Source organism: Rhinoderma darwinii, chromosome 1 (assembly GCF_050947455.1).
Source record: "Rhinoderma darwinii isolate aRhiDar2 chromosome 1, aRhiDar2.hap1, whole genome shotgun sequence".
Lineage (NCBI taxonomy): Eukaryota > Metazoa > Chordata > Amphibia > Anura > Rhinodermatidae > Rhinoderma > Rhinoderma darwinii.
Window position 1 is genome coordinate 616,295,822 of NC_134687.1, and position 23,020 is coordinate 616,318,841.

A 23,020-nucleotide genomic window follows, 5' to 3' on the forward strand; every position below is an offset into this window, starting at 1 on the left:
CTTGGGTCTATTTCTTATAGGTGATTCACAAATAACCTATTAGACCTTATTGACGATGTGTCCTGAGTGTACAATGATAACAAGTGGATACGCACGTATTCAATAGAGATGGACGATGGGCCCTCTGAATCATTCCCTCTGGTGGGCCCGAAGGACCCCAGTCAGATTCTCGTTTTAGGCATGCCGTTTGGCTTCCATGTGAGTCACCCAACCCAGTTATTGTATGAAGATCGGTTTGGGCAAAATAATATTTTGCCATACTATAGGGGAAAAGTTACCCATAGCAACCAATCAGTTTACAGCTCTTGTTTTTTGAAAAATGATGTATCAATGATAACATTGTGTACATTTTTCATAGTTTGAAGTCACATGATCAACAAAGCAATTCATATAAACTCAGTTAAGTCAACAACATCTAACGGGTTTATTTTTAATTGGAACGTATCATTGCATTTGGATATGAAAAAAAAATGCTTACAGAAGATGTACACAACAGTGAACAGATATCACACAAAGCACAACTGACCAACTCATCACTTTGACAGAATAATTATATTACATAAAGAAAACATATTCATGTCCTGAATATGTGCGCTCTACAAGAAAAACAATACAATAAATAAAAATCACATTATTTGCAGACAGATCTGCTTACATCAGTACAATAGCATATTGAAGACTGAGTACTCCTATAAGGAATCGAAAAACTACAGGAATAAAAAAAAAGTCAGGCTATTCGAAAGTAATAATGTATATAATTGTGTTGCTCAGATCCGTTCTTAATGGTGGGAAGAAAGAAAAATGCACCCTATATGCTAAATTGGCTCCTCTGGTCTCAGTGGGCCCTCTGGGCATTTTTTTGCACCCATCAGTTTAGCTCCATTAGTGATGCCTTCATTTAAAGGGATTGGCTACCTTAGACAATCCCTACTTGTTAGAAGGGTCTCTTGATAATAAGTCCATCACAAAGTGTCCCCGACCCCTAGTGATCTGCTGTAATCTGTGGGGAAACCTGGTAATAAGTGCTCAATTTCCCTGCAGCGCTACCACAGGGGAAAATAAGCATTACACATTGTCCAGTCAAATCAATGTATGTGTAATGAAGGACAGACATCTTGTTTGTAACCGCTCCCCACTATGGCCAAAAGGTGAGGATACTGAGCAGAGGAGCCTTCTATTACCTCAGGATCCCCATATAAGTTGTATGAAAATGGGTTTTCTTACCTAGACAACCCCTTTAAAGGGGTATGTCTTTTGACAGATTCCCTTAAATGTTCTGTCAATTATTGTTATACAGTATGTCCACATTTGGATAGATTTTCAGGAGCTAGTAAAGTGATCAATTTTTTTATCCAATTTTTTTAAAACTCTAGGCCTTATATACATGGTAGAGCCATGTGTATAGAGGAATATGTGGCCCCGGAGGCGCTGCACTATTGAGGTATAGTGCCTCTACTGTTCCACAGAGCTATTTTCCCATAAAAGCATTGCTTCTAGGTAGAAACCTCTGTAATACAATATCTAATAAAGCATAATGTGATTTTTTTGTTTTTTTGTTTGTTTTTTCCCCCCATCGGATTCATACAGAATCTTACAGAATAAAGGTCTATGAAATTGGAGGCATAGAGAGGTACAATAGGGCCCCATTGAAGACTATGGGTGCCATATTACAGATCCGTACAACTCGGAGGTTGTATGGAGTCATAATATAGCACTGTGCATGAGTCCGCGGCCAAATCCTGATCGATGTGAGTGTTATTTATAACAATAATGAATAGCAGGGACATATTTTTTATAATCTAAGTTTTTGATTCCTATAGTTGGCTAACCATATTGTATAGTAAAGCTGTTAACATTGTGTTTAACAATAAACAAAACCTGTAGACTAAACACAGTATGAAATCAGCAAAATCTGTCGAGAGACAAGCATTGCCCCGCATGTGACCACAGTGTCCGATTTCACTTTGGAAATTTTTTATTTTTTTTTATATTGTTATTTACTAGTACAAGTAGGACAAAAAAAATTGACAAAAAAGTTCAGCTACTAAAGTGTATGGCAGTTGATCTAATATAAACCAAAAATACCAGCTTATTGTTCAGTACATCATAAAATACGAACCGTCATCCTGCTGTGGAGCATTGCAAATGTTAAATATGTATAACAGAAAAAAAAAAATTTGGGGAAAGGAAAATATATATTTTTACATTGATTTATTTATTTATAGTCTATAGATAAAGATCTCTTTCAAACTTGATAAAAACAATAGTGGTTCAAAAAAGACAAAATTATATTGCAGCACCTTTAGCCATTTGCTTTATGATAACATTATAGATCTCAAACTTAAAAGATTATTTTTTAAAAAATAAAATAATGCAGAATGTAGGGTTATGTCATCCAAACATATTAATCCAACATTCTGACACGAGAAATAAAAAAACAATATTATTACTTTTTGATCATCCTGGGGAATTCAGTGTGAATATTATTGGTCTTAAAGGGCTCCTCTGCTTTGGACAATCCCTACTTGTTAGAAGAATTCCTTGACAATAAGCAGGTTACAGTGACTCCCTCCCCCCCCCCCCACTTGGACTCCCAGCGATCCGATGTAATCTGGGGGGAAACCTGGGAATAAGTGTTTAATTTTGCTGCAGCGCCACCACAGGGGAAATTAAGCATTACGCAGTAATTCATATCAATGTGCTGTCTGTGTAGTGTAGGACAGGACAAGTCCTCCAGAGTAAGAGACGCTCTTTGTAACTCACAATCCCTAATAGTTTATATGAAAACATTTTTTTTTAAACCAGACAACCTAAAAAAAGTGTTGAGATATAATCATAGTAAGCAGTTTATAAATATATTCGGTGCCTATTACTGTGCACAATAAAACATTACAGGAAAAGATTTTAAAAAAATGTTATAATATAAGGCTTTACAAATTAAATCTATCATAATAGAATATTATATTCAGGAACACAATGCATTTTTCAAAAATGTTGCCCTTAGTGAAATGATGGTACATTCCAAATTAAAGTATTGAATCTTAGGTGGACTAAATGGGGAAAAAAATGTTTACAATTCCAGATATGAAGATGTACTGAAATACAGGAAAGAAAAGCGGCACCTGCAATTTTTTGTTATGAGAAGGAAATGTAATATTTTTTTAAATATTTAAAAAAAAAAAATCTTGCAGTTTTAGTTTACGTGATGAGCTCTGATTTTACTGTTACTGTGTTTCTAATTGTATTCTTCTTAATATTGCTTGGCCCTAGAAGTAGGAATCCAAATCTTAATATCTTTTTATATTTTTTTTTAAATTTTTTTTTTAACTTGCTTTTTGTAACTTTTTGTTTTCAAATGTTTTGTTCTATTAATAAGTCATATTTAAATTTATTCGTTTGAGCGTATATCAGTGTTGTATTCTTACAATTTAGCAATGCCCCTAAATATAACGGTGTAGATTTCTTTCCAAAGTTGTGTATAAGAAATTAAAATATAAAATCAGAGCTCTAAAAAAAAATGTAAAAAGCATTCCTGAATATATTTATGACACACAATGTGTCTACTAAATAATTTATTTACAGTGAACACTGATCAAAATTTCTACGTTGTGTGATCTCAGCACTTTTCCTCCTCTCACAAAATTACCAAAAGAAAGTGAAAAATAATACCTAAAATGACTTAAACATTAAAATAAAAAGTTAGAATGGAATGTTTGTTTTTTAAAAAAAAAAGAAAAACAATCTAAATTATTTACTGTACAAGAAGATATGATAACATATTTACATTTTCAGTATAAAATCAAAAGTTACACATTTGGTAGAATGTATGAGCCTTTTTTTTTTCTTCAAAACAGCTCAAAAATATTTCAATTTCAGATACAAAAGCTAGCAGACTCCGACAATCAAGCAACAAAGCCAATCCATGTCAATTCACTGATATTTTAAGTTTCAAATTAATATCTTAAGATCTTTCCCAACTTTATTTATATAAATGAATGCCAAAAATGTAATGTAAAAATTTTCATTAAAAATTATCAATGAATTTATTATGTCATGAATTTGAAATGTTCGATTTTTTTTTCCCCTCAAATGAGTGATATTCAAAACATAATTATCGGGATGAAACGAAAATACATGGTAAAAAAAAAAATTTTATTAACTTTTTAGCTTATATCATTGTATTACTGTGAATTATTTTTTTCTTTTTCGGTCTAACGTTTGTTGAATAAAAAAATTGCATAAAAACAAAAAAATATATAAAAAAAAAAAAGTAATTCAAAAGGAAAAACCTCCTGTTGATTTAGTGGTAAAGTTGATATTACTTGCTCCTGATTTATAAGATTGAAAATTTTTACTTTTGAACCACATTATTGAAGGGTTTGTCTTATGATGACAACTCCTGTTCATATGTGATCCTATTAGGGCATAGGGAAATCATAAAGAAGTGTCCCCCACTCGGCCCCCTCTTCTTTTAGCCAGAACGGAGAGCCGCCACTCTGGCGGACTCAAGCCATCTACGTACTCATCTGAATGGCCGCCATGTAACACTACATTTTTTCGAATGTCTGGCTGATCACAGCTTCCCCCGGAAAAATCAACTGTATGCCAAGTGTCTGACCTGTGTGCTTTAATCTGAAATGTGTTATCTCAATCCCTTTAATGAATGATGTCACGGCAGATTAGCAATAAAAGGGCCTTTCTTATTTTTATTACTAATGAAATCAAATTTTTTTGTCCAAATTTGCCCTTTTACCCCATTGTAACCTATAGAATTTTGTCAAATCCTAGTATTGCCAAGTGTAGCTTCTGAAGTACAGTATATGAAATTGAAATAAAATTATATCTGATGATTTTATACCATTTCGAATATCAATATATCATGGAATCCTAACTTTTTTTTTGTCTTTTTCTTTTCGAGAACTATTAGGAGCCATTGGTATCACTTGCAATGATAGTGTTCATTATTAAATAAAATCTATACAATATAAAACCTGAATTAGCCATCCAGCTAAGTTATCCTGAATATACTCTAAGGTAAAGCATTTAAACATCCACAGGATTACAATTCATGGCCTGTGCTCACACATGGTTGACCTTTAATTTACATCTCTACGTCATACCAAATATCTGTGTAGGGACTGAGCAAACCAGAAAAATTTAACAAGATGGACCGAATTTAAGCATCAATGCTTCATTGTGTGTGTTTACCCACGAGAGTCAATATAAGTTCTTTAGTGTACCTTGGAAAAAAAAAACATTAAGCATTAGGTGACAGGTGACTCTATAGCAAAAATCTAATATTTGCAGGTTAATAGAGTATAAAATAAAAAATTAACTTTTTTTTTTAGTAAACAAATTATCTCTAAACTATCTGTTTAAAATTATTTGCCATTTTTTTCGGGTTTTAATAACTTTTAAAACACACATTTCGAAAGATTAAACTTGCGAATTGAAAAAAAATAAGTGTTAACATCTCTTCCACTGGCCAAAAATTTTTAAAAATAAAATTGGGCCTTAAAAACAATATTGATAATCTACTGTTTTTCCTTTATCCAGTAGATATTTGACAAATTTGTTAAGCATGAAATTGTCCCTTTCCATGAGATGAAAGGCCATGTGGCATCATAGGATTTCTAAATCATTCCTGAGTTTCTGAAGAAAAAAAATAAACAAAAATAACAGGATTCTACTGCTCCTCTACAAGAGCTCCTTCTCATGTGTGACGATGTCTTTGGTTGCATCTTCATACAAAAAACATTTCTAAGCCGCAGAGAAATTAGATCGTATGGAATCCTCCCGAAGCTGTCTGTGTTTTCCAATGTTACAGTCATCGTGGTGGTTTCGTCTTTCAATAGTTATTCTGTATTTCTTCCTGCATTCAAGAAATAAATATTTTGCAGTAAATTGTATGAAAAAACAACAAAAAAAAAGGAGAATAAGAAACCAAAATATGTATAAGGCCGGGTTCAAATAAGCTTTCGGCAGCAGAACAAGGGAAAAAACAGAAACACCGGTTCTGTTGCACAATGGACACCACCAGCCGCCGACGGGACTCATTGACCATAATGGGTTCTGTCGGGATATCCGTGGTTTTACCGGAAACAAAAACGCATCATTCTGCGCTATTGCTTCTCAGTTTTCTCGACCGGATGTAAAGGAAGCCTTAGCTGCATTGTTCATCTCCAGTCTCACCAGAGGTGTATTCTGCTGCATAGGCCCTCCTCCATGCTTTACACTGTATCTGTTGGCACAGATTGGATGCTGTGAATAGCATACACTTACCAGAAAGGGAAACTACAGGCTGCTAAAAGGTAAGGAAGATTGCGCTTTTCATTTATGCAAAAAAATAAAAAACAACGATAGATACGCTTTAACCCCTTGGCGATAGTCACGTAACTGTACCAGACAGAACCCAAGGGGAAGTATGGACCACGCTTACAGTCTGACCGTTCTCCATACTGAGCGGGTGTTGCCTGTATGTTACAGCTGGCAGCCCACTGCAACTGGCGGAAAAGATGAGAATTTAGACTACACCCATTTAACTACTTAGATTCCGCGGTCAATAGTGACTGCGGCATCTAAACCATTGAAGAAAGGGGGGCAGCCCCTCCAACTGCCCATCCCCTCCCCACCAAATGTGATTGCGGATTGACAATGTTTGTTATGGCAGCCTAGGGGCCTAATGAAGGCCCCCAGGTCTGCCATCTTAGGCGGGGCTTCATGGGAGACTGTCAAAATCACGATATACTGCAATACATTAGTATTGCAGTATAAAGTGCAATCGATCCAACGATCGCTGTTTCAAGTCCCCTAGGGTACGGTTAAATAAAGATTTTTTTAATGTACAAAAAATATATTGAAAGTTAAAAAAAAATAAAAATTCCCATTTTTTCCCTAAAGCAATGTTAATAAAAATTCACTTAACTGGTATTGCCGCGTCCGTAAAAGTCCAAACTATCTTATATATAATCGGGAAGGACGTAGTGTCCGAAGCACAGTTAAGGACACCACATGTTTACCGAGGCACAGTTGATTGGACACCACGTCCTCGCTCAATATATATATAAAAAAGAGCCGCAGAGGGGGCCCGGGGCCCGTAATGAATTGTATTGTGCTGTCTGTGTTTGTGGCGGAGAGAGGACAGCACAATACAATACATTAAAAACTGTGGGTCGTGACTCCCTGGGGGGTTGTGTGAAAACCTTTGGGGGGGGTCGCGAGCCACTCACCAAGGTTCCTGTTACAACTGTATCTACGCTGTCAGGACGCAGATACAGTTGAATTCAATGCTGGAGCAAGGAGCTGACGGCCCCTTGCTCCAGCATTCACTGTGCCGTGAGCAGCTCGGAGCAGGCAGGCGCGATATAGTGACATAATTGCTCCTGCCTGTACAGAGTCACTTACAGCACAGTGCAGAGGAGGAGAAGGGTCCTCCACCCGTCGGGGGGAACGGAGATAGGTAATTATGTTATTATTTTCTATAAGGCACATATGGGGGGGCATTACACTGGGTATGGGAGGGGGGCTGCCTGATATGATGGTAGCTATAGGGTTGCATTATACTGTCGGGGCAGCTATGGTCGGCATTATACTGTGGGGGCAGCTATGGGGGCATTATACTGTGTGGGGGCTGCTATGGGGTGTATTATACTGTGTGGGGACAGCTATGGGGGCATTATACTGTGTGGGGCTGCTATGAGGGCATTATACTGTGTGGGGGTGCTATGGGGGCATTATACTGTGTGGGGACAGCTATGGGGGCATTATACCGTGTGGGAGCAGCTATGGGGGGCATTATACTGTGTGGGAGCAGCTATGGGGGGCATTATACTGTGTGGGGCTGCTATGGAGTGCATTATACTGTGGGGGCAGCTATTGGGAGCAATATACTGCGTGGGGGCAGCTATGGGGGGCATTATACTGCGTGGGGCAGCTATGGGGGGCATTATACTGTGTGGGAGCAGCTATGGGGGGCATTATACTGTGTGGGAGCAGCTATGGGGGCATTATACTGTGTGGGAGCAGCTATGGGGGCATTATACTGTGTGGGGCAGCTACGGAGGGCATTATACTGTGTGGGGGCAGCTACGGGGGGCATTATACTGTGTGGGAGCAGCTACGGGGGGCATTATACTGTGTGGGAGCAGCTATGGGGGCATTATACTGTGTGGGGCAGCTACGGAGGGCATTATACTGTGTGGGGGCAGCTACGGGGGGCATTATACTGTGTGGGGGCAGCTATAGGGGGCATTATACTGTGGGGGCAATTATGGAGTGCATTATACTGTGTGGGGGCAGCTATGGGGGCATTATACTGTGTGGGGGTAGCTATGGGGGCATTATACTGTGTGGGGCTGCTATGGGGGCATTATACTGTGTGGGGCTGCTATGGGGGCATTATACTGTGTGGGGACAGCTATGGGGGCATTATACTGTGGGGGCAGCTGTGGGGAGCAATAAACCACGTGGGGGCAGCTATGGGGGGCATTATACTGTGTGGGGCAGCTATGGGGGGAATTATACTGTGTGGGAGCAGCTATGGGGGGCATTATACTGTGTGGGGGCTGCTATGGGGTGTATTATACTGTGTGGGAGCAGCTATGGGGGCATTATACTGTGTGGGGCTGCTATGAGGGAATTATACTGTGTGGGGGTGCTATGGGGGCATTATACTGTGTGGGGACAGCTATGGGGGCATTATACTGTGTGGGGCTGCTATGGGGTGCATTATACTGTGGGGGCAGCTATTGGGAGCAATATACTGCGTGGGGGCAGCTATGGGGGGCATTATACTGCGTGGGGCAGCTATGGGGGGCATTATACTGTGTGGGAGCAGCTATGGGGGGCATTATACTGTGTGGGAGCAGCTATGGGGGGCATTATAATGTGTGGGAGCAGCTATGGGGGCATTATACTGTGTGGGGCAGCTACGGAGGGCATTATACTGTGTGGGGGCAGCTACGGGGGGCATTATACTGTGTGGGAGCAGCTATGGGGGGCATTATACTGTGTGGGAGCAGCTATGGGGGCATTATACTGTGTGGGGCAGCTACGGAGGGCATTATACTGTGTGGGGGCAGCTACGGGGGGCATTATACTGTGTGGGGGCAGCTATAGGGGGCATTATACTGTGGGGGCAATTATGGAGTGCATTATACTGTGTGGGGGCAGCTATGGGGGGCATTATACTGTGTGGGGGTAGCTATGGGGGCATTATACTGTGTGGGGCTGCTATGGGGGCATTATACTGTGTGGGGACAGCTATGGGGGCATTATACTGTGTGGGGCTGCTATGGGGGCATTATACTGTGTGGGGACAGCTATGGGGGCATTATACCGTGTGGGGCTGCTATGGGGTGCATTATACTGTGGGGGCAGCTGTGGGGAGCAATAAACCACGTGGGGGCAGCTATGGGGGGCATTATACTGTGTGGGGCAGCTATGGGGGGAATTATACTGTGTGGGAGCAGCTATGGGGGGCATTATACTGTGTGGGAGCAGCTATGGGGGCATTATACTGTGTGGGAGCAGCTACGGAGGGCATTATACTGTGTGGGGGCAGCTATGGGGGGCATTATACTGTGTGGGAGCAGCTATGGGAGGTATTATACTGTGTGGGGCAGCTACGGAGGGCATTATACTGTGTGGGGGCAGCTATGGGGGCATTATACTGTGTGGGGGCAGCTATAGGGGGCAATTATGGAGTGCATTATACTGTGTGGGGGCATCTATGGGGAGCATTATACTGTGTGGGGGAAGCTATGGGGAGCATTATACTGTGGGGGCAGCTATTGGGAGTAATATACTGCGTGGGGGCAGCTATGGGGGGCATTATACTGCGTGGGGCAGCTATGGGGGGCATTATACTGTGTGGGAGCAGCTATGGGGGGCATTATACTGTGTGGGGCAGCTACGGAGGGCATTATACTGTGGGGGCAATTATGGAGTGCATTATACTGTGTGGGGGCAGCTATGGGGGCATCATACTGTGTGGGGCTGCTATGGGGGCATTATACTGTGGGGACAGCTATGGGGGCATTATACCGTGTGGGGCTGCTATGGGGTGCATTATACTGTGGGGGCAGCTGTGGGGAGCAATATACTGCGTGGGAGCAGCTATGGGGGGCATTATACTGTGTGGGAGCAGCTATGGGAGGTATTATACTGTGTGGGGCAGCTACGGAGGGCATTATACTGTGTGGGGGCAGCTATGGGGGCATTATACTGTGTGGGGGCAGCTATAGGGGGCAATTATGGAGTGCATTATACTGTGTGGGGGCATCTATGGGGAGCATTATACTGTGTGGGGGAAGCTATGGGGAGCATTATACTGTGGGGGGGGGGCAACTATGGGAGGGTATTATACTGTGTGGGGACAGCTATGGGGGCATTATACTGTGTGGGGCTGCTATGAGGGCATTATACTGTGTGGGGGTGCTATGGGGGCATTATACTGTGTGGGGACAGCTATGGGGGCATTATACTGTGGGGGCAGCTATTGGGAGCAATATACTGCGTGGGGGCAGCTATGGGGGGCATTATACTGCGTGGGGCAGCTATGGGGGGCATTATACTGTGTGGGAGCAGCTATGGGGGGCATTATACTGTGTGGGAGCAGCTATGGGGGGCATTATACTGTGTGGGAGCAGCTATGGGGGCATTATACTGTGTGGGAGCAGCTATGGGGGCATTATACTGTGTGGGGCTGCTATGAGGGCATTATACTGTGTGGGGGTGCTATGGGGGCATTATACTGTGTGGCGACAGCTATGGGGGCATTATACTGTGTGGGAGCAGCTATGGGGGTATTATACTGTGTGGGGGCAGCTATGGGGTGCATTATACTGTGGGGGCAGCTATTGGGAGCAATATACTGCGTGGGGGCAGCTATGGGGGGCATTATACTGCGTGGGGCAGCTATGGGGGGCATTATACTGTGTGGGAGCAGCTATGGGGGGCATTATACTGTGTGGGAGCAGCTATGGGGGGCATTATACTGTGTGGGAGCAGCTATGGGGGCATTATACTGTGTGGGGCAGCTACGGAGGGCATTATACTGTGTGGGGGCAGCTACGGGGGGCATTATACTGTGTGGGAGCAGCTATGGGGGGCATTATACTGTGTGGGAGCAGCTATGGGGGCATTATACTGTGTGGGGCAGCTACGGAGGGCATTATACTGTGTGGGGGCAGCTACGGGGGGCATTATACTGTGTGGGGGCAGCTATAGGGGGCATTATACTGTGGGGGCAATTATGGAGTGCATTATACTGTGTGGGGGCAGCTATGGGGGGCATTATACTGTGTGGGGGTAGCTATGGGGCATTATACTGTGTTGGGCTGCTATGGGGGCATTATACTGTGTGGGGACAGCTATGGGGGCATTATACTGTGTGGGGCTGCTATGGGGGCATTATACTGTGTGGGGACAGCTATGGGGGCATTATACCGTGTGGGGCTGCTATGGGGTGCATTATACTGTGGGGGCAGCTGTGGGGAGCAATAAACCACGTGGGGGCAGCTATGGGGGGCATTATACTGTGTGGGGCAGCTATGGGGGGAATTATACTGTGTGGGAGCAGCTATGGGGGGCATTATACTGTGTGGGAGCAGCTACGGAGGGCATTATACTGTGTGGGGGCAGCTATGGGGGGCATTATACTGTGTGGGAGCAGCTATGGGAGGTATTATACTGTGTGGGGCAGCTACGGAGGGCATTATACTGTGTGGGGGCAGCTATGGGGGCATTATACTGTGTGGGGGCAGCTATAGGGGGCAATTATGGAGTGCATTATACTGTGTGGGGGCATCTATGGGGAGCATTATACTGTGTGGGGGAAGCTATGGGGAGCATTATACTGTGGGGGCAGCTATTGGGAGTAATATACTGCGTGGGGGCAGCTATGGGGGGCATTATACTGCGTGGGGCAGCTATGGGGGGCATTATACTGTGTGGGAGCAGCTATGGGGGGCATTAAACTGTGTGGGGCAGCTACGGAGGGCATTATACTGTGGGGGCAATTATGGAGTGCATTATACTGTGTGGGGGCAGCTATGGGGGCATTATACTGTGTGGGGCTGCTATGGGGGCATTATACTGTGGGGACAGCTATGGGGGCATTATACCGTGTGGGGCTGCTATGGGGTGCATTATACTGTGGGGGCAGCTGTGGGGAGCAATATACCGCGTGGGGGCAGCTATGGGGGGCATTATACTGTGTGGGGCAGCTATGGGGGGGAATTATACTGTGTGGGAGCAGCTATGGGGGGCATTATACTGTGTGGGAGCAGCTATGGGAGGTATTATACTGTGTGGGGCAGCTACGGAGGGCATTATACTGTGTGGGGGCAGCTATGGGGGCATTATACTGTGTGGGGGCAGCTATAGGGGGCAATTATGGAGTGCATTATACTGTGTGGGGGCATCTATGGGGAGCATTATACTGTGGGGGGGGGCAACTATGGGAGGGTATTATACTGTGTGGGGCAGCTATGGGGGCATTATACTGTGTGGGGCTGCTATGAGGGCATTATACTGTGTGGGGGTGCTATGGGGGCATTATACTGTGTGGGGACAGCTATGGGGGCATTATACTGTGTGGGGCTGCTATGGGGTGCATTATACTGTGGGGGCAGCTATTGGGAGCAATATACTGCGTGGGGGCAGCTATGGGGGGCATTATACTGCGTGGGGCAGCTATGGGGGGCATTATACTGTGTGGGAGCAGCTATGGGGGGCATTATACTGTGTGGGAGCAGCTATGGGGGGCATTATACTGTGTGGGAGCAGCTATGGGGGGCATTATACTGTGTGGGAGCAGCTATGGGGGCATTATACTGTGTGGGGCAGCTACGGAGGGCATTATACTGTGTGGGGGCAGCTACGGGGGGCATTATACTGTGTGGGAGCAGCTATGGGGGGCATTATACTGTGTGGGAGCAGCTATGGGGGCATTATACTGTGTGGGGCAGCTACGGAGGGCATTATACTGTGTGGGGGCAGCTACGGGGGGCATTATACTGTGTGGGGGCAGCTATAGGGGGCATTATACTGTGGGGGCAATTATGGAGTGCATTATACTGTGTGGGGGCAGCTATGGGGGGCATTATACTGTGTGGGGGTAGCTATGGGGGCATTATACTGTGTGGGGCTGCTATGGGGGCATTATACTGTGTGGGGCTGCTATGGGGGCATTATACTGTGTGGGGACAGCTATGGGGGCATTATACCGTGTGGGGCTGCTATGGGGTGCATTATACTGTGGGGGCAGCTGTGGGGAGCAATAAACCACGTGGGGGCAGCTATGGGGGGCATTATACTGTGTGGGGCAGCTATGGGGGGAATTATACTGTGTGGGAGCAGCTATGGGGGGCATTATACTGTGTGGGAGCAGCTACGGAGGGCATTATACTGTGTGGGGGCAGCTATGGGGGGCATTATACTGTGTGGGAGCAGCTATGGGAGGTATTATACTGTGTGGGGCAGCTACGGAGGGCATTATACTGTGTGGGGGCAGCTATGGGGGCATTATACTGTGTGGGGGCAGCTATAGGGGGCAATTATGGAGTGCATTATACTGTGTGGGGGCATCTATGGGGAGCATTATACTGTGTGGGGGAAGCTATGGGGAGCATTATACTGTGGGGGCAGCTATTGGGAGTAATATACTGCGTGGGGGCAGCTATGGGGGGCATTATACTGCGTGGGGCAGCTATGGGGGGCCTTATACTGTGTGGGAGCAGCTATGGGGGGCATTATACTGTGTGGGGCAGCTACGGAGGGCATTATACTGTGGGGGCAATTATGGAGTGCATTATACTGTGTGGGGGCAGCTATGGGGGCATTATACTGTGTGGGGCTGCTATGGGGGCATTATACCGTGTGGGGCTGCTATGGGGTGCATTATACTGTGGGGGCAGCTGTGGGGAGCAATATACCGCGTGGGGGCAGCTATGGGGGGCATTATACTGTGTGGGGCAGCTATGGGGGGCATTATACTGTGTGGGAGCAGCTATGGGAGGTATTATACTGTGTGGGGCAGCTATGGGGGGCATTATACTGTGTGGGAGCAGCTATGGAGGCATTATACTGTGTGGGGCAGCTACGGAGGGCATTATACTGTGTGGGGGCAGCTATGGGGGCATTATACTGTGTGGGGGCAGCTATGGGGGCATTATACTGTGTGGGGGCAGCTATAGGGGGCAATTATGGAGTGCATTATACTGTGTGGGGGCATCTATGGGGAGCATTATACTGTGTGGGGGAAGCTATGGGGAGCATTATACTGTGGGGGGGGGCAACTATGGGAGGGTATTATACTGTGTGGGGACTGCTATAGGGGCATTATACTCTGGGGGCAGCTATGGGGGGGCATTATACTGTGTGGGGACAGCTATTGGGGGCATAATACTGTGTGGAGGCAGCTATGGGGAGTATTATACTGTGGGGGAAGCTATAGGGGGCAATTATGGAGTGCATTATACTGTGTGGGGGCATCTATGGGGAGCATTATACTGTGTGGGGGCAGCTATGGGGAGTATTATACTGTGGGGGAAGCTATGGGGAGCATTTATATATATTAACAGACCACTGCATGCCTTTTGCTAGCAAACACGTGTAACGGGTTCTCTGTACTAGCTACAATATAACATTATTTAACCCGCTCGGTGAATGAAAAAAAATAAAATGCTCAAAGTGCTGTTTTTGGGTCAGCTTAACTCCTCAAAAAAAGGAGAATAAAAAAAGCAATCAAAAAGTCACATGTACCCCAAAAAGGTACCAATAAAAACTACAGCTCTCCCTGCAAAAAATAAGCCATGAAACTGGTAAATCGACAACAAAAAAAAAAGTTATGGCTCTCAGAAGTGGCAAACAATTTTTTTTTGTAAATCATATCGACCTGTAGAATAAAGTGAACATGTCGTTTTTACCGCACATTGTACATCATAAATGCAAAACCCAGAAAACAAAGGTGGAATCGCTGTTTTTGACCATTTCATCCTACAAAGATTATTTTTTTCAGTTTCCCAGGACATTATATGGCACAGTTACCCCTACCCGCACCATGACGTAATAGAACCACCTGGTGCTCGGTGGGGGGGGTGATGTTTGGAGCGGGCTGGGTAAATGGTGCCGTTAGTGGCAGACAGCTGCTGGGTCTTACTAGAACCAGCACAGCCCTAGTATTGACAATAGTCACTATGAGAGGGCTGATTTCCCCTGTAACTGGGGCTGCTGTACATGGTGTAAAAGAAAAAAAAAAAAGTCCCACAAAAGGTCTTTTCTGACCTTTGAGGGACAGACAATAATAATAAAATTAAAAGTTAAAAAGTTCCCCTGGCCAATAATTGTCGTAACGCTAGCCCTGACCCAATTACCGTAAAATAGACATGTAATACATAAAAATTTACGGTAGACAATGACGATCACAAATAAAAGGTCTATTTTGGGTAAAACTATATTACCAGAAAAAAAATAGCTAAACAGTAAAAAAGCATATTTTTTTACTATAATTTTCAAACTTTAAGCCTAGAAATTCTAAAACAGCAAAAAGGATGTGTATAAAAATGATAAGAAAAAGAAACCTGCATTGCCTATAAAAAAAAAACATTGCAACAAAAAACACGTCGCTAGCCCAACAAATAAAGTTATAGCCGTTTAACTAACGCTTGCTAAAAATGGCTAAACTGTGTCTGGCCCCGAAGGCTCCAAATAGCCCGGTCCTGAACAGGTTAAACTGGACATATTTCAAAATAAACCTTCCTCTATTCCTGCCTGTTATAAATGTTTTTGAAAAATAAATGGCCATGTGATTCAGATGTTCTAATGTCAACCTGGGTTTCTCATAGGAGTTGTCACATGCCGGTTGCCTCTGTACTTTTATTAACAAAGCCAAAACAATAGAAGGAAATAGAAACTGCTTTGGTATATTAGAAAAAAAAAGAAATAACCTTGACACAAATATATGATGCTGCTGACCCATTGATATAGAGATTATTACAGTTCAAGTTAAAAAATAACGGATTTGGTGGTCCAGAACAGCGGTGGACATGTAGAACATGGCCCCGAGGAGGGAGAGGGTCCACTCTGGCCTTAGGGGGTTTTAAAACAAGTATCGTGTGTCCCCCCCCTACCTCTGCTCACACTCTCTAGGGGTCTCTCATAGATGACGCAGACGCTGCATCATCCGAGTCAGCCAATCACAGAGAATTGTCATCTCTTAGAAGTAAATGGAAGCTATGGAAACACCGTAGCATGAAGCACTTATTCCCCGCCTGAATGCGGCACCCAATGGCCACCTCACAAGGCAGGGACGTGGTCGGGGGACCCCCATCCTCAACTTAGGTTCGGGTCCCAGAATTTGGACCCACATCTATCAGACATTCATGGCATATCCTATGAATATGCCAGGTATGTCTGAGATGGGAATACCCCTTTAACTCCTTCATTGGCCCTAGACCACCAAGGATGTAACCATCAAACCCTTCACTGCCCTACATCACAAGGGATGCTACCGTTAACCCTTTCACCATCCTAGACTACCAATGAAGTTACCCGTCACTGCACGAAAAAATAAATACTATCTGGACATTATCCTCGGCGATCACAGCAAAAAATATTTTTGTACAGTCATTTTTTATTCTAAATATGAGAAGATGTAAGTTACAGGTATGCTGATGGATGAGGACCCACAAGCATGTCTATTGTCCGCTCCTGGTCCAGAAATCCCGATAATCCGGCATGGAATTACCATAAAAAAATTACCTGATAGTTCGGCACGTGTGGGCGGCCAGCTGGTTAGGTGTGTGCTGCACTGATCGCATGGACGCAACATTTTGAATACTAATTTGGCTTACTGGCATTCGTGACATGTGAGTGCCAATGTGGGGATGTCAACGTTCCCACTAGGCCTAGGGGCACCTGGGAATGCTGACATCATGTTGGAGGCTTAATTACTAATAATTACATCGAGAAATATGCCCTGAGGCCCACAGGACAGAATACAGCCTGTACAATCTACCTGTTCAGCTGAGGCGGAATTACTGCAGTCCCATGTAAAACCATATTGTCATATAATGATGAATTGTGCCAAATTGCTCTGCTACATCTGTCTATAATATTTTATGCTTATTTTAGTTGTATAAATATATAAAGTTACCTGAAAAAGTAGAAAGCCATTAACAGCCCTGTGCCTAGGAAGGCGCCAACCACAATTCCAGTGACTGCAGATTCTCCTAAGCCACCTGCTTAAAGAAACAGACAGACAAAAAATATTAATGCTGCTTGAAAGGAATTCCCAATTCGATTTTGTAATTTCATCCTGAACTGCAAATCTGTCCCTGCTCAGGCGACTGGAAAGGCTGGGTGACAACCCCTGATGGACCTGTGATTGCGGCCATATTGGTTGCCACACAGGTTCCCCAGAAATGGATATAATAAAAATTTTAACAACGACAGAAAAGATTGACTCCAGGACTTGATTTTAATGGGAACAGCTCTTTAAGGACACATTTTAAGATGTACTCATTTCGTTTTCTTCATCTATATGAGTTTGAAACTCTGTGCGGAATAATTTTATAATACACAGTCGGGTCACATTATTATGACCAGCAGCTAATATCCAGAGTAACCGCCGCGTGCAGCATGGACAACAGCTAGTCGAGCTGGGAGTGATCCATAAGGTGCTGGTAGGTTGTCTCCGGTATCTGGAGCCATGCTGACTGCAGAGCATCCCACATTGGCTGGAGGGTGCGTGGGGAGGATCCATACAGCGAACAAGATGACCGAGGTGGTCCCATAGAAACTCAATTGGGTACAAGTCTCGCGAATTAGGCGGCCAGGGAAGTACTTGGAAGTCTTGGCCGTGCTCTTCCAACCACTGTCAGATATTTCTAGCCGTTTGACATGTCGCATTGTCTTGCTGGAAGATTCCATCTGCCCCAGGGAAGACAAATAGCATGTATGGGTGGACGTGACCTGCAACGATGGATTCATACCCAAATCGGTTCAGAGTGCCTGCCACATGGATAAATGGGCCCAGAGAGTACTATGAAAAAATTCCTCAGACCATAACGCTGCCGCCACCAGCTTGTGTTCTTCCAGCAAAGGCTGCAGGGTGTTTGTTCGCTGATGTTTCTCACCTGACACGCCAATGCCAATCCGTTCGATGAAGCACAAAACGTGACTCATCGGAGAAGGCAACCCTTTGCCAGTCATCGGTGGTCCAATTCCGATACTGCCGTGCAAATTGAAGCCTTTTTTTTCTGATGCACCTTTGTTATGATAGAAGCAGTGACCATCTATCTGCTTCAGAGCCCCATACGCAGTAGGGTTTGGTGAACTGTTGTTTTAGACACATGTCTGGTGGCCCCCCGGTTGATTTTCACGGTGAGCTGCTCCACTGTAGCGTGTTGTTCAGCCCTCGCGCACCTTCGTAGCTGACGTTCACCTCTCACATCAATGGCACGTGGTGCTCTGCAGTTTCCACGTCGGTTATTCCCAATGGTGCCATTTGTCCACTCATGATACACTATTACCTCAGCAGCACGCAAACAGTTCACAAACTGCGCTGTTTGAGAAATACTGCCACGCTTGGACCGAAAACCATCCCTTTATGCAACTCTGATAAATTGCCCCTTTTACCCACGGCAATAACAAGTGATATGTGTTCAGACAGCCTATGGCACACCTTATATACCCACCGAGCCAGCCCACGACACATCACTTCCTTCATGGGCTACGCACTGCCGACAACGAAAGTAGGAGGTGGTCATAATAATGTGACTCTGTGTATATCTTTATAAGTAGTACAATTTTGTCTACATGCAGCCACCAGTAGGGGGAGCGTACTGAAGATGGTTTCATACAGCTTTTATTTAACTCCTAAGCTCTATCTATCGGTGGCTGTGGCCAGCCAAAATGATATAATTTAACTCAATGGGGGAAATTATTAAGACTGGCGTTTTTTTTTTAGAAACGTGGCAAGAGTGGCAGAAAAGTTGAAATTTTTTATACTTTAGAGCCGTTTGCGACTATTTTATGCCAGAAAACTGGCGTTGAAAAGTTGATACATTTATGGATTTTGAGCTGTGTAACAGATAAACTGTGGCTCTGTTATAAGCATATATCATGAAAATAATCCATACAGAATGATGGGTCTATTTTAATATGTTGGAAAATGCAATAATACCGATAAAAAGGTGCAATATATAAAATTGATTAAACTTTAATTAGTATCAACTTCTGTGAACATTTCATGAAACCCTCACTGGCTCCAGACCGCAGCACAGGCCCATCGATTGAGGAAGTTATGGAAATAACAGGTGCAGATTATTCTTCCGTTCTGAAAATAGCTGTGAACTTTTTAATTAAAAGCAATTGACTTTGGAGCAGTAGACAAACGGGTGTGAAATTTCCTGCATCCTCTTTTGCAGGGAACACGTTCTCATGCCAAAAAAACACTGTAAATAGAAATAACAATCCATGCCTTTGTCAGATGGAAGAATTGTCAGCTGACCTCAATAAATTTTCACTGGTTCTTGGCGGATTTAAAAGGGTTGTTTACTTTAAAAAAATAACCACAAAAAAAACAACACTTTTTGTATATCCTCTATAAGGGAATTTTGAGTTAATAGAGGGGGGTCCTCTGTTCAGGATCCTCATCACTTGGCCAAATTGTAGTGGTTCTAAAGAGGCTCTCTCTCTCTCTCTTTGGAGGACCTGTTCTGTCTTGCATTACAGAGACAATTCATTGATATGAATGAGCACTGTGTAATACTTAATTTACCCTGTGGTGGCACTGTAGGGGAATTGAACACTTACTGACAGGTTTCCCCACGGATTACAGCTGATAGCTGGAGGTCTCAGCTGATTTTCAAGGGACCATTCTAACATGTAGGGTTTGTCTAAAGTGGACAAACCCTTTAAGGCTTGACAAGATTGTTTGGTGACCATCTCAATCCTTTTATGGAGCCTTTTAACTCAGTCCTATTGAATCAGAGCTCATATGATTGTCGAACATTTTTATGGCCTTCGTTCACAAGGGTTTCTTCATGTCTTTATAGAGGTAGAAAGTTGTACCACATATTGGAGGCCCACGTAGAGAATAAGTCAGGTTTTTGAGTTGTTCGCAAGAGGAATTTAATATTTATCATGTTACTGTTTATATGAACCACTATTTCATGACCTCATAACTTTCCCAGACTTCTAAATGGCAAAACAGCCTTGCTAACTCTTTCGATGTCTAACGGAGTTGCTGCCTTCACGGTCTTCATAACTCCAATAGACTTCAGTTGAGAAGGTCACGCGTATGAGTGGCCACCTCTCTTATATGTGACTGTGATGGGGTCCAGTAGGATGGGCCCCCATACCAACCTTCAAGGGGTTGTCCAGGGTTAGAAAAACATCGCTGCTTTTTCCAAAAACATCTCCAAACCCGTCGACAGGTTTTGTGCGGTATTGCAGCTCCACCCTATTCACTTCAATGGAGCTGAACTGCAATACCAGACACAACCTATGGGGAAGATAGCTCTTGGACAGCATCTATATTATGTCTATGCCCAGCTTTAGTCAGCGAGAGGTGACCATAACAGAGGGCAGACAGAAATAAATAAGTTATAGCCCATAAATTACACGGTTGGTTATTAACTATGCGAGGGAGCCTGTGGTGACTTGTCATTGCTGGTCCTTGGTAAGACCGAAGGGGACTGTACCAGCCCTCCCAAAAATGTTGACCATTCTATGGATGTAAAGCAGTTTTATAGGACATTCTCTTATATAAACATAAAAACGTGCACTTCTGTTCTCTACAATACATGTAGTAAAAGATTCAATGAATAGAATTGCTTACATGTCTTGCATGGAGTTATGGGTTCAAATACTTTGTTCTCGTCGAGTCTTATTCTTCCAGTTCCCCACAGAGTCTTCAGATTTGGTCGAAGTTCAAAATTTCCTTGAATGCCAAAATAATCTCCGATAACCTGTGGCATAAAAATGAAGCAATGAATATCAAAATGTGAATTTTTGTTAACGTCCTGTCATATACAAAGGTGGCAAGTTGACCGAAAAGAATATTGCCTAGTGTCAAATATTGTCTATTGTATTTTTGTAGTTAAAGAACAAAAAAATTAAGAGGAAAAATATATATAATTCAATTGGAAAACCAAAAAGTCCATTCATTCTAGTGATCTGTAGTGATCGTTTGATGTACTCTTTAAAGGGGACCTGACATCTCTCCTGATTTTTTTTTTGATTTTTTTTTTTAAATACTTGAATTAGAACTCTACATTGTGCTGTTCCTCTATTATTCCTCCTTAGAATATATAAATAAATTGACAACTGGGCATTACAATTCCCATTGTCAAGGGGGCGTGTCCCTACACAGTCTATAACCATAAGCATTGATAGGACAGTGTTAGGGACACACCCCCAACTGGCAACACCCAGCTGCCAATTTATCAAAATATTTACCGGACATATTAAGGAGAGAAAGCATTTCCAATATGTCCGAGATACCGCTGATTTTAAAGACGGGAAAATCTTCGACTACAGTGTCAAAAATATGGGGGGGCTGGAGATTGAGACCGAACAGTCCTCCTCAGAGCAAGATCTGTCTGATTCCGATACTGCACGAAATCCCAGTAGGAGAGCTAGGGGAAGTCAACACACTGGGAAGAACCCATCACGTAATTTCCAAAGGGGCAGAGGTAGAGGAAAGGGCCCTAACAGGGATGGTTTTTTATCACGAAACCACCCCATTTCGGAATATCTACTAAGAGACAGGAGAGAGATGTAGTGTCGGGGAATCATGAGGATGATTTGCAGATCATCAACCTTTCATCACGTACCCTAACGACCGAGGAGACTAGCATTCTGAAGAAAGGTTTATCATTTGTGCCCACGAATAGATTCGACCTTTTTACGTGGGTCAAGGATCTGAATCTATTCGTGCGCAAATTGAAATGGAAGAAATTTTTCAAAACCCACGATAGGCGTGAATGCCTTGAACTGGGGATTTCTGAGGAGGATATGCCACATTTCAGAATACTTAATCAATTATTGGAGGAAGGTCAGAGAAATGTGGGTGATGGTCCCTTCACAGAGTTGAGGCAGCCCTCCACCAGAAATGCTCCTATCAATGATAATACCTCAATGGATGTATTTCTGGAGGTAGTGGTGGACCAGCTCAGGAAACTGGATTCTTCTAAGACTATCAAATTTAATACCTTCAGAGATGAGATGGCAGGCTTACAGGCCCTTGAGCAGGATGACAGTATTGTCATTAAACCATCAGACAAAGGTGGTAATATTGTGGTGATGGATCGCAATCAGTATAGCGACATGTGCCACCGCATTCTGAGTGACACAGCATGCTATAGAATTCTATTAAGTGATCCTATGCCAACTTTTGCAAACCAATTAAAGAGATTGGTAAATCAAGGCCGATTGCTTAATCTGGTGAGCATTAATGAACAACGCTTTATCCTGACTGATCATCCACAATATGCCACCTTTTACAGCCTGCCCAAGGTACATAAGGGCACATCTCCTCTCAAGGGTCGCCCCATTGTCTCTGGGGTTGATAACCTGACTCAGAATGCTAGTCTCTATATTGATCGGATCTTGAGTCCATTTGTAGTGGCCCTCCCATCGTACGTCCGTGACACCATGGATGTACTTAGACGCTTGGAGGGCATCAAATGTGATCCTGGTGTACATCTGGCTTCACTGGATGTGGAGGCCTTATACAGCTCGATTCCCCATGCCACGGGATGCAGAGCTGTAGAAGACTTTTTGAAGGAAAGGGGAACACATTTTCAGGCCCATAACGAGTTCGTGGTCAGCCTCCTTCGTTTTGTTCTTGAGCAAAACTTCTTCCTGTTTGATGGCAAATTCTTCCACCAACTAAGGGGGGTAGCGATGGGGACCCCCTGTGCACCATCCTACGCCAACTTATATCTGGGCTGGTGGGAGAAAATGATTGTATTTGGGGAGGAGATGGATCGATGGACATCTATGATCA

The 23,020-nt window shown here is 43.9% G+C and overlaps 1 protein-coding gene across 2 annotated transcripts in view; it reads right to left on the bottom strand.

The window, feature by feature from the left end:
• Positions 1–410: 410 nt before the first annotated feature.
• The window catches only part of NPR3 (natriuretic peptide receptor 3), an 88,799-nt gene continuing 66,189 nt past the window's right edge, over positions 411–23,020 (bottom strand). Inside the window, exons 6-8 of one of the 2 annotated variants that reach the window (XM_075841691.1) lie at positions 20,849–20,978; positions 17,159–17,243; positions 411–5,872 (exon numbers count right to left, since the gene is read on the bottom strand). In XM_075841691.1, the coding sequence (XP_075697806.1) occupies positions 5,761–5,872; positions 17,159–17,243; positions 20,849–20,978 (327 nt within the window). In that variant the 3' untranslated portion in view covers positions 411–5,760. Of the gene's footprint in view, positions 5,873–17,158; positions 17,247–20,848; positions 20,979–23,020 lie in introns of both variants that reach the window. The other variant, XM_075841685.1, reaches the window with a different exon arrangement.